This window comes from Myotis brandtii, unplaced genomic scaffold (assembly GCF_000412655.1).
Source record: "Myotis brandtii unplaced genomic scaffold, ASM41265v1 scaffold471, whole genome shotgun sequence".
Taxonomy (NCBI): domain Eukaryota; kingdom Metazoa; phylum Chordata; class Mammalia; order Chiroptera; family Vespertilionidae; genus Myotis; species Myotis brandtii.
In genome coordinates this window covers 1,891,664-1,904,353 of record NW_005367989.1, presented here as the reverse complement: position 1 = coordinate 1,904,353, position 12,690 = coordinate 1,891,664, and the positions used below count along the sequence as shown (strand labels likewise).

The following is a 12,690-nucleotide window of genomic DNA, read 5'->3' as shown; positions in this document are numbered from 1 at the left end:
CGGGAGACGCAGCACCCCAGCTCGGTTCGCGCGCTGCAGCGGAAGCCTGCACTCCGGTCCCTCGCTCTTCTCTTCTCCGAACCTCTCCCGGCTCCGGTAGCAAGATCCCAAACCGAGGAAAGAAAGAAAAAGCGAGGGGGCGGGGGCGCTGCGGACTCGGGCGCCCTCCCAGCCCTCCTGTGGGAAGACAGCAGCGCTGCTACTGGCGGAGAGGGGCCGCGAGCGGGAAGTGGGGAGGGGGCCCGCTGCTCCGCGGGGTCGGGCCCCACGAGCTCGCTCCGGGGGCGGCGGCTTCACCGCCCCGAGAGGCGCGGGAGGAGGGTCCCCGAGGGACGCACGACCTCCGGGAGGGGGGCAGAGGCTCCTTCGCTCATCTCCGCGCGCTCCCAGCTTTCTGAAACACTGCAAGGTCTTCGGAGATCCGCCAGGAACCCATTCACGTGCAGAAAACTCGGGAGACCTAAGGTGTGGAGTGAGAGGAGGAGAGGCGGGAGAGGGCAAAGGATTCTTCTCTGGCTCCCAGCGGCGGGGCTGGTGTGCTGGGGTGTGCGAACCGCGGCAACCAAAAGCGCTTTCACTGAAAGGCAGAAATCGATAGAAGCCCTGGGAGACCCGAGGGGGAGGGGGGACGCATAGGTGTTTGGCATGTGAGATAGCCCTTAAGAAGGAATCAATCCCAGAGGTTGCTGCCTGACTGCAGTTAGATCAGTGGAGGGAAAGTCCTGAAACTCCAGCTGAATGCGTTTAACTTGTGGTCTTCAGTAATTTGGCGTCACCGTTACTCGAAGTTCGCTGCCATCGGAATTACTCCAATTGGAACCTCCCAACGATCCTTTCAAGGAGGCCTGGGAAGTAGAATCACCACCATTTTTTTTTTTTAAGGGGAAGCTGAGGCTCAGTATTTAAAGTGACTTCTCCGAGGTCGGTGGCAAGTAGCCAAGTGAAAATGGAACGCGTGTGCTCGGGTCTAGCCAGTGGCTTCCCCTGTGCGTGGCCTGCAGATACCAGTACCCACACAGGCGGACCCAGAGGGCTGGCCCTCCTACCTGTAAACACGTGCAATCAAAATCCAACAGAGCATAAGATGATGTGTAGACCTGTGACAGTAAACCATTGGTGCCGCCTTTGGAGTTTTTCTATTTTGTGGGCCTACTAGCTGATCCCTGGCTGTCTGTAATGTACCAGGAAGAAGAGGGACCACACTTCAGAGTCACGTTTCAGGGAGACCCTTGCAAAGCTGTGGGAAAGCCACTCTCCCCTTATGGTACTTTCGGAGCCCATCGTCCCTCGGTTGTCTGTCTTCGGTCTTGCTCACAAATAAATCCCCCCGGTTGCGCTTTCTGAGTGAGGGCAGATGTCCCTCCACCTTTCCGAAGCTCCTGGGTGTCTTGGGCCTAACCTTGCTGCTCCCACCTATCATCACGCCTTGGCGCATCAGTGAATTCCCCTAACTTCCCCCTCAGAGTCTGAAACCTGAGAGTCAAATGTACAGATTTAACAACCCCCCTGCCCCCCACCCCTCAAGGGCAAGCCTTCTGTCCCCACCTCCCTGTATCACCCACAGCTCATATTTTAAACCCGGCAGATTAGTACATCCTCATCTCTTCACATATTCTGGGCTAGCCAAACGGGCCTGGGAACCCAGGTGAGGCGAAGGTAGGTTTACAGTTGTGAGTATGCAAAACACAACCCCTATGCCTGGGGTGCGCCTGCAGAAATCGATGTCAGCATCCTGGGAAAGGAAGAAGGGAAGACAATGTAGTAAAGGCTTTTCTTTCTTTCTTTTTTTGTTAATCCTCACCTGAGGGTATTTTTTTCCATTACTGTTTAGAGAAGGAGGGAGGGAGGAGTGGGGAGATAGAAAGAGAGAAACATCAATTGGTTGCCTCATGCCCCAATGGGGCTGGGGATTGGATCTGCATTCAGGTACGTATCCTTGACCAGAAATCAAACCCACAACCCCACTGTGCATGGGCCAATGCTCTAAGCACTGAGCAAAACTGGCTAAATACTAGAAAGCAGCACGTACCCCCACCTCCCTTATAAAGAATACCCAAGTCTTGTTCATCCTGTCGGAAATGTTAATGCAGTTGAAAAGAAATGCCTTGTGCATTAGCTGGAGTAAACTCAAGTGGTTACTGAATTACATTAAAAAGCGCCACTAATCTTATTAGTATGGAACTCTTGGTTATTCCCACTACACCATAAAACCTATTTCCTAATTGCTTCTTCTTTGGGGTAAAGAAGCATCCAGGGCTATTCAGAGATGAGACACTTTCAAAATCAATCACATTTTGGAATCTGAGATTTCGTCTGGTGTCCAGAATTCACAGATGTCATCAACACAACACATAACTAGCACATCCACAACCCGGAGGTCACGTCATCTTTTCTGCTGTCCTTCGTCAGCATTTGCATCCAGGTTTTCCTCATCCCATCATCTCTAGGGGCATCACGGTTTTGCAGTCAGGCAGACCTGGATTCGGTTCCCAGCTGGGCTACTTAGGCAACTTTGGAAAGCCAATGAGCCTCTCACAGCCTTAGTTTCTCATCTGGAGTATGGAGTCAATAATACATACTTCATGGGCATCTTGTAAGGACTCAGTAGGATCAGTGAGGCAAAGCATTTTGCAGAGGAGTTGGCATTGTGAAGGCAGGCAATAAATGGTATTTAAATATAGGTAGCACATCCTCTAAAGATTGTAACTCAGGCGATCTTGAAGCGCCATCATCACCCAGGAATGTAAAATGAAATCCATTCTAAACTGGACTGACAATAGCTTGAGAGAGGGCCCCCACTTGTCAGGAAGGCATTCCTGTGTGTGGTAGAGTTTTCCCAGGTTGGGGTAGGGAAGGGAAGAAAGAGGAAATCAATTTACCCCAAAGACAAGGTGCAGACTGTCACGAAATAAGGATGACATGATTCTGAGTAGCATTTATCTCAATCTACTGAATATGCCATAATGTTTTACAGTCAGTGTCTCAAAATGTGGGCCCACATCTTTTATGATCAAATCTCAATAAAGATATAGAAATACAAATGTTATTAAGAATGTCCTTTTGAAGCATAAAATGAGGGTAAAACCCTCTTAAGTGCAAAATGTATCACTCTTTAAATATTTAGAGAGTTTGTCAGGTACGGGAATGGAAACAACTCCTTTAAATGGAAGCTTGAAGAAATGTCATTTTATGAAGCGTAATCATTGGGCAGCTCTCGTACTTTTCCCTGTGGTTTATGATATTCTTACATAAAACAATTTGAACTTGATCTGTGGCTGGTAATGAAGGTTGGTAGAAGTCACCAGAGTAATTAAAATGATTACCTAACTTCAGAGCTTCTGTACATCCTCTAAGTGTTTATTTTCATTTAATCTCTCTAATTATTTGTGTAACAAATGAGCTTTGCTTCATCTGTACTAATGAAGCCTTGGATTGCTGGCATCAGCCACTGCATTTCAGCATTCAGCTCTTGTTCTCAAATAAACAAACAAAGGTAAAAAAAAAAATCCCATCTGGGGAGTTAACAAAAACATATTGTATAATCACTAAACATTTACATTCTGCCTTGATGAGTAGCATGCCACTGTAACTTCTGCAGCAGGAAGACGGCAGCGCGATTAGTGCACAGGGTAGAACTGATCCAATCTGACATTTGAGCCTGGGGTTCTGCCAGTGTGACTAAATCAACCTTCAGATGAACATTTGGGGACATCCTTGGTGTTCTCAGTCAAGTAAGAAAGAGAGCAGGAATATATATATATATATATAAATACACACACACGTATTTGCAAATATCTACATGATAATATGGGTATGCAAATCAGGTTGTAAAAAGAATCAGAAGTAATTCATGTACAAGTAATAATGTAATGTGCAGGTATAGATAATCAATACCCACATGCATGTGAACATAAATAATTTCTGTTAAAACATCCAACACAATTATGTGGAAAAGGGTGATATCAAAATAAATAATTCTAATAGCCCCAATTCCAGGGATCCATGACAGTTTCACTGATAAGTGTCAGAAAAATAACATCCAGACCATGATTAAATGGCTCCTTTGGTTTATGTGATTGTCATGCATCTGGATCCTCTACAAATGTCACTTTTGGCCTCGAATTATTCTAAATTACAGTGCTTCCTTAAATTTTAGATGTTTGCAGCTATTGTGCACAAAATGTGACATTGGAAGTAGTTTGTTTAGTAAAATTCCATTTTTATAGGATGAGTTGAGATCAAGGTTATTCAGTAAGAGCAGTTTTCTAGAAAAGTAAAAATCTGTAATTTATCCTAATAATTTTATTAAACATAATTCAATTCGGTTTGAATAATAGCTGGAGATAATGACATGCCAGTGTGCCTCCATTTCCCTTTATTAATGAATTAGGATACTAAAAACCCAATAAAGCATGCATAAAGAATACAAGCAAACTCTATAGCTTTTGCTTCACTATCTTAAAAATTGGCATTTACATTAAAATGCTAATGTGTTCGAAATAGAATTTAACTATAAAACTACACAACCTACCTTTCACAGTTGTTAGGACAATCAAAGGAGATAATGTAGATGAGAGTAGTTTAAACACTATATTTTTTAAAATTGAATTTATTGGGGTGACATTGGTTCACAAAATTATATATGTTTCAAGTATACAACTCAACAAAACATCATCTGTATACTGCATCATGTGCCCCTCACCCAATGCAAAGTCTCTTTCTGTCTCCATTCTCCCCTCCTTTGCCCACCTCCTCTTATCTGCCCCCCCCTTGCCCTCTGGCTATCACCACTCTGTTGTCTGTGTCTATGGGCTATGCATATATGTTCTTTGCCTTCTTTCATCCAGCCCCCCAAACCCTCTCCTTTCTGACACTGTCAGTCTGTTCCATGTATCCATGCCTCTGTTTCTATTTTGTTCATCAGTTTATATTCCACATATAAGTGAGAGCATATGGTATTTGTCTTTCTCTGACTGGCTTATTTCACTTAGCGTAATACCATCCAGGTCCATCCAAGCTGTTGCAAAAGGTAAAGTAATTTATACATGTAAAGTAGAAGAGATTGGCCATGAGTTGATAATTGTTGAAGCTCAAATGTGGCCTCCTTATACTATTTTTACATATGTTTCAAAATTGCCATTGAAAAGTTAAAATACACCCAATAGGTTACTATGTACTATAGTTTGTTTACCAAAATAATACTGGGGTCACAATCCAGAAGCTGGGTTGGTAGATTGTTCCATATCTCATTGAATCAGCCTCTCAGTCCTGAAAATAGGTCAGTTAGTTAAACAGCCATGTCCTATTTGAGGAGGCAATGGTGTAGGTGGACGTGGGGAGCATCTAAATTAGTCCTTTATATAGTAGGAGTAACTGGCATTTAATTAGGGGTATTTCTAAGAAAACAAAAGAAAAACAAAGGTTAATGACTAGAAGAAACTACAAACTCAGTTTTTGAGTCTGGAGGGCAGCCAGTTAAGAAAATTTTTAGTTGTTGGGCTTGAGGCATCTTCAGATGGTGGAGGGAGGACAGGCAGTGGCAATCCAATGACTTTAATTTTTTTGTAGTTGGAATGTCTCTGGTGGGGGCATCAGGCTTTACAGCAGCAAGTATGAAGGTTGTCCACACATGATTTGTTGTGGTGATTCCTTTGACATCTACCAGCTTGCAGGGCTTCAGAAAAAGGGCAGTTATAATTTTTAGTGACATCAAGTCAGGAAAGTGGGAGAAAAATGGAAAATATTATTACTGACAAAATACACGCCATCACAGGAGCCAGTCTACAAAGAGGAGGAACATTCAGTCAGTGAACATGGCCCTGTTCGACAGCCACAAAGGTGTGTCATAGTTGTTACTGAAACCCAGAATGTCCTCTCTGCTGCCACCCCATTGTTATCAGAGAGCATTGAAGCAGGACTCGTTTGTTTGTAAAACAAATCTACTCTTATTAAACTTGGCTTGATTATTTACATACGTGCAACAAGAATAGCGATTTATCACGTATTCTCTTTTAAGTCTCCTTTGCCAGAACTTTTAAGAAGCAACCTCAGATTGGACCTTTAAAAGTCTGTAGAGGTTGAAAAGCCAAGTCCGGAACTTGGCACCAGACTGCCTGCCATACTGCAGGTCTGGGTAAATTCCTCTCCTTTGGAGGCCCCTGTAACTTAAGTTTCCTGGGTCTGCCAGGAAATGACCTTTCTTACTCACCTATAAGGCTGGGACCCTGTAAACAAGGTATCAGGGACTTTATAAAGTCGATCCGAGTTCCTTAAATCTGTCTGGTCATATCTAATTCTATGCATATTCTCAAATATGATGTTCCAGTCAAAGCCATGGTAATATATCCAATGTTTCCAATTCTGTCCTGTTACAAGAAGAACACATTCTAATTGAACTTATTCAAACAGCTATACTGCCATGAATATAAGAATATTCAGTAAGAGTTTTTAAGGTGGGGGTGGGGTCAGGCTAGATGGGGTCAATGGGAAAAAAAGGGGACATATGTAATACTTTCAACAATAAAAATTAAAAAGAAGAAATTTATTTGTTATTGTATGCTTTGTTCTTAGGTTGAACTTATACTTTTATAATCATAAACATTCAATAGAGATAACATAAGCTTATTTGACTAGTAAGCTCAGGTAGAAGAATCTGTACAACTGCCCTATATTTAATGTTCACAATTCTGAGATATGCCTGTTTTTATTAGCCAACAAACTTAAACAAACTTTATTTTTTTCTAGGTGTATGATAGTTGTTTTTATTTTTTTAAATAATTTTTTTATTGTTGGTAGTATTACAGATATCTCCCATTTTCCTCCCTTCCTCTCCCCTATTCCCAGCCCCTACCCACCCCTCCAGGTCTTCACTACCCTGTTGCCCGTGGGCTATGCATATAAGTACAGTATGTAAGTTCTTTGGTTTATCTCTTCTCATCCCCCTAAGCCCACATCGAAGTATGTTAGTCTGTTCCATGCCTCCATGCTTCGGGTATTATTTTGTTGGTCAATTCATTTTATTAATTAGATTCCACAAATAAGTGAGATCATATAATATTTGTCTTTCTCAGTTTGGCTTATTTCACTTAGCATAGTATTTTCCAGGTCCATCTATGCTGTCCCAAAGGATAAGAGACCCCTCTTTTTTACAACTCCATAGTATTCCATAGTGTAAATGTCTAAACTAACTTTTATTTACTGAAAACTATCCCAGATCATGTGAACTTAAAAAAAGCATTGGAGTTAGTTTTTATACATCTGAGAGTTTTATGAATTTATATAGCACTTATTTTTCTTAAGCCATTAAATAGAACTCTTTCACAAATTAATTTTGGCAATGTCATCTGGAGGTAAGATCAACATATACATAAATGCACATATGTATAGACATACACATACAGTTGCCTGTATGTTTATGCATACAGAGATCTTATAAGTTTCATTTTAAATCTTATCCATGAGTTAGGTATAAATACAGAAACACTATATATATATTTGTTGTTGTTGTTGTTAATCCTCACCCAAGGATATTTTTCCATTGATTTTTAGGGAGAGTAGAAGAGAGAAGGAAAGAGAGAGAAACATCGATGTGAGAGAAACACATCGACTGGTTGCCTCCTGCAATAGCCCAACCTGGGCCCGGGCCAGGGAGGAGCCTGCAACTAAGGTATGTGCCCTTGACTGGAATTGAACCCGGGACCGTTTGGTCGGCAGGCCGACACTCTATCCACTGAGCCAAACCAGCTAGGGCTAAAGAAAAAATATTTTTATTGATTTCAAAGAGTAAGGGAGAGGGAGAGATAGAAACATCAATGATGAGAGAGAATCATTAATCAGCTGCCTCCTGCAGGCCCCTTACTGGGGACTGAATCATGTGCTGGTTCATAGATCGACACTCAACCACTGAGCCATATTGGCCAGCCAGGCTGATTCTCATCTTTGCCTTATTAATTTTTTTCTTTTTAATTTGATCTTTATTTGTTTATGATAAAAGATCTCCAAATATCCTTTTAGATATAAAAGTCCAAATCTTCAAAGGTATATCTATTTCAATGTGACTACAAGCCAAAAAAAGCCTTTTTATGGCTTAAAATCAGTACGCCTTTTAATGGATTAATTATGGTCACAAGAAGCATCATCAAAGAGGGTGCAAACGATGCAGCCCTCCCAAGTTCCAGAGCCACACACACAGACAGCCTTTAAAAGAAAGAGGTAGACACCTCCCCTCACCCCTGAGAAATAGTCACTGTTGGTAGGATGCTAGCCACAAATGGTATTCAACCCACATGTCTGTACCATCATGTTCTCGGGACCCCCAATCTGACCATTTGCTCCCTGTAGACACAGGCCCAACCATCTGCATGCCCTGGCAGGTAGAAAGCCAAGGCCAACTCTCGCTACACAAAATAAGGCCAAAAGGAAAGCAATCGCTGTTTCTGGTGCAGGAACAATAGTCAATGGTACCAAAACCAAATTCACAAGGGCCACAATTCAAAAAACTATTTTTTTTACAAATGTTTCCCCCCTCCCAATCTGAACTTGTAAAGGAAGGGACAAGGAGAAATGTTTACCTTCCTCTCTCTACCAGTGCTACAAAGATCCAGGAAAGCTTTGTAGGAATTCTTGCCTTCTGCCAGCTTTTGTCCGTTCTCCCAGGACCTCAACCCCAGGCTCTGAAGAGAGTGGCAGTGGGCATCCCAGCCCTTTACGATCACACCCTCATTGTCCAGAAACTGTAGGGGAGACAAAACTAAGGGTCTCTGTTTGGACCTGAGAATTAAACAGACATAAAACTGATTAACAGGAGAAAAGCATATAAACTAATATGTTTCATGTGACATGGGAACTCTCATAAGGAAATAAAGACCCCAAAGAAGTGGCAACACCTATGCTTTTCTACTATGTTGAACAGAGAGGCACCGTGAGAAATTAGCTAAAACATATGAGAGGCTTTCACCAAAGACGCAAATTATTTTAACAAGGTCTGTTTGCATGGCATTTCCTCGGCTTCAACTCCCTGTCTATGGTGATGAGATTATTTTTTCCTGGTATGGCGAGGACATGGTTCACCTGGGAGTTTTAGCTCCTGCTTTCAGGAAGAAAAGAGGATCAGAGAGCCCTTCTGACACCTGCTGTTTTTCAAGTGCCTTCACCTCAATATAATACTTATGCCAAGTAGCCTATGTTGGGGTGGCATATTCTGTCCCTTTCAGGCTTCTACAGCAAAGAAGCAGAGACTGAGTGGCCTAAACAACAAACATTTATTTGTCACAGTTCTGGTGGTTTGTAAGTCCAAGATCCAGGTGGCAGCAGATTCAGTGGCTGATGAGAGCCCTCTTCAGAGTGGCTGACTGCTGACTTCTCACCGTGTCCTCACAAGGCAGAGAGAGAGCGAGACTCTCTGGAGTCCCTTCTATATGGGCACTAATCCCATTCTTGAGAGCTCTACTCTCATGATCTACTTACATCCCCCAAGCCCCACTGTCTAATACCACTACACTGGGGGTTAGGATTTGAGGATATGAATTGTAGGGGTACATAAACATTTAGTTCATTGCACAGGTTGATTTGCAGTATCTTATTAAATAAGAAAGTATCTCCTGCCTGTCTCACTAATAATCTAGTCCCTGTGGTGGGGGGGGGTCAGTTGGGGGCAACCAGGCCAGCAGGCAGAGGCAGTTAGGGGTGATCAGGCTGGCAGGCAGGTGAACAGTTAGGAGCCACGGTCCTGGATTGTGAGAAGGATGTCTGACTGCCGGTTTAGGCTCGATCTCCAGGATCAGGCCTAAACCAGCAGTCAGACATCCCCCGAAGGGTCCCAGATTGGATAGGGTGCAGGCTGGGCTGAGGGGACTCCCCCCGCTCCACATGAATTTCATGCTCTGGGCCTCTAGTATTTTATGAACACCCTACCTCCAAAATATAAAAATTAATAATCGAATGCTATCAATGTTTTAGGTGCAATTTCTTCCAAATCTGGCAGCCCATTGACTTGAATTAGTTTTTTAAAATAATTTTCATTGATTTATTTGTGAGCATAATTTTCATTAACAATTACAGTGCCTATATTCATTAGTTTCTGCTTCTTGAGTGCCATATTAGGTATGACTTGGTTGGGCATGTATTCGGGGGTCTAAGTGAAATGAATCCCTCAAACAAAGTGGACATGGGTTTGTTCCCTTATTTCTCTGCCCATCAGGAGTTTATAGCTTCAGCCTAAGAATTTACCCATGCAGATTTAGTCAGAAAAGGGACTCATTAAGAAGGCTTGGTTCTGAAGCAGGAATAGCATCAGGGCTGGGAAACTGAGGCCCATTACTTTTCCAACAAGTGCTTGGAATTCTATTCAAATAGAATACAATTAAGCCAGCAAAACCATCATTCCATAACTAGGGTATAATTGCTTAGAGTTACACTTGAACTAACCCCAAACAAAAGCCCTCCAATTCCAAATGAAGTTCTAATAGAATCCCCAAGCAGACTGCTGTCAGAACTGTCATAGTCGAGGTGTTGTCACTCTGTAAGGTCCAGAAGCACTGGATTATTTAGAGTGGCAGTAATGCCGTAAAGCACAGAAGCCCAACTGTGGGAACACTGTCTGCCAGGCAGGTTACTACAAGGCTTAGAAGTTACCTGAGACCCAGGTCAACTTTGTCCACAGGGTGCCAACATGGCACCCGGGAAAAAGAGCTGCCTCAGAATGGGGAGAGCGGCGTCCATGCCCTAGATACCCACTCACCGGTTACCTATCTGAACTTCTTCCTCACTTGTCAAATGAATATGATAACAAGACTCGCCTCCTGTTGTCGCTCCTAAAACTAAGAGATGCTGTACAAGAACTAGATGAACCAGGTTCCATTCAATGCACTGAACACATTTTAACACAATAGTCCTTCAAAGTGGGTTCAGAGGGTGATAAACGTTTCTAAGGTCATCCAGCCAGTAAACATAAGAGACTGAATTTGAATCTAATTCTTTTTTCTTTTCTTTTTTTTTTATCCCAAGGTCAACATTGTTTTCACTATAGCTATTTTCCACAAATGTAAGAGTTGAATGGATAATAGATCTGTCTATGGGAGTTATTTCAGCATTGACCGTCCTTGTGATTAAATGAGTTGATATGTTTAAAACCTTTAGAACAATAACATAGTATTCAGTAAGCACTGGCTGCAGCTGTAGTGAGGATGGATATGATGATGTAAGGTGCACTTCTGGCCTCTGAATATGCTTTGAATCATGACAATTAGAATAGGGCTGATTGCACACATTTAAAAAAGTGAGTAATCAAGTGGTTATTTGTTATGCAAAAGCACAAACTGGTGGTAGAAAGAGGCTTGGGTTTGAGGTCAGAAGATCAGGGTCCAAGTTTTGGCCCTTCCTATCTTATCACTCAGAACAATAAGAACTGGAGGGGTGGGGGAAGGAGGGGGAAAGGGGCAGCAGGAGTTGAGTTTTACCCACACTTGGACAGTGTGTGTGAAATTCTATTTGTAATGGGCACAGCACTATCAAACTGCTAAATAATAAAGAAGGTAATGTCTTTTGGGGACTAAGGATTTATTGATATTCTGTGTTTCCTCTTTGTTCCTGCCAGCATCAGATCCGTGATAATTGGAGAGAGAAAGGGGTATTTATCTGATGTAATATGGCATACAAACTGTAGGTTCGAAGTAACAGTTTTCTGCTTTTAACAAGGGCACTTGACTGTCAGGAGAAAACAATCTCCAATAATACAAATTTTAAAAATTTCATTTACTATATCAGGTATTGTTAGTTAATATATATGGAGTTCTTTAAACAGTGCTCACACTTATCAAGTGCTATGCTAGTATTATTGCATAGACTTATGGACAGATTTTATATATTAAAGTTTTGAAAAAGAACAATTATGGGCAGATATATAAAATCTGCCTATAAGTGTTCAAAACTTTAAAGAAGGTATAGTTTTTATTGTGTCAGAAATGAAAGATTATATATATATATATATATATATATATATATATATATACACATATACATATATCACATATACACGCACACCTGTTTTTTCATACATATCTATTAAAATCAGCCAAGAGCATAAGTTCACAGGGCAAAGTCTAGAACGGTCTAAACGTGGAGCTTCCAATGTTGTCTCCTCATGGGGTCACGGACAACATTGATTTTCTGGCATTGATGTGACAATACACATGGAGTATTGCCAACCAGGGAAGCTTACCTAAGCCTTTGTGTCCAGAATGCAAACCTGGTTGCTCACCCACAAGGCCGACCCCAACCTCCAGCCCCTTGGGAGGTTGAGCTGATACCACCCAACTGAAAGCCCCACCCTGCATCACACTCTTGATGTGGCTCAAAGCCCCACAGAAACAAAGACACTCATCAGGCAGCACATTCCAAGGGCTCAGAGATCAACTCCCAGGGTCCAAAGGCAAAGGCCAGACATCTCCTTGGACAAGGTTGAATCCTTTAATCCACAGTTACCACGACTAACTCTGGGTCATGGTATGCTACCAAAAGCAGCAGTGTTCGGGATGGGAAGTCACATAGTTGGCATCCCATCACATCCCATCCCATCCCATCCATCCCATCCCATCCCATCCCATCCATCCCATCCCATCCCATCCATCCCATCCCATCCCATCCCATCCCATCCTATCCCATCATCCCATCCCATCCCATCCCATCCCATCC

The 12,690-nt window shown here is 42.5% G+C and overlaps 1 protein-coding gene across 1 annotated transcript in view; it reads right to left on the bottom strand.

The window, feature by feature from the left end:
• Positions 1-12,690, bottom strand: part of B3GAT2 (beta-1,3-glucuronyltransferase 2) — a 186,883-nt gene that overhangs the window by 59,746 nt on the left and 114,447 nt on the right. The window contains exon 2 of the mRNA XM_014547341.1: positions 8,571-8,769. Coding sequence (XP_014402827.1) covers positions 8,571-8,769 — 199 coding nt within the window. The remainder of the gene's footprint in view (positions 1-8,570; positions 8,770-12,690) is intronic.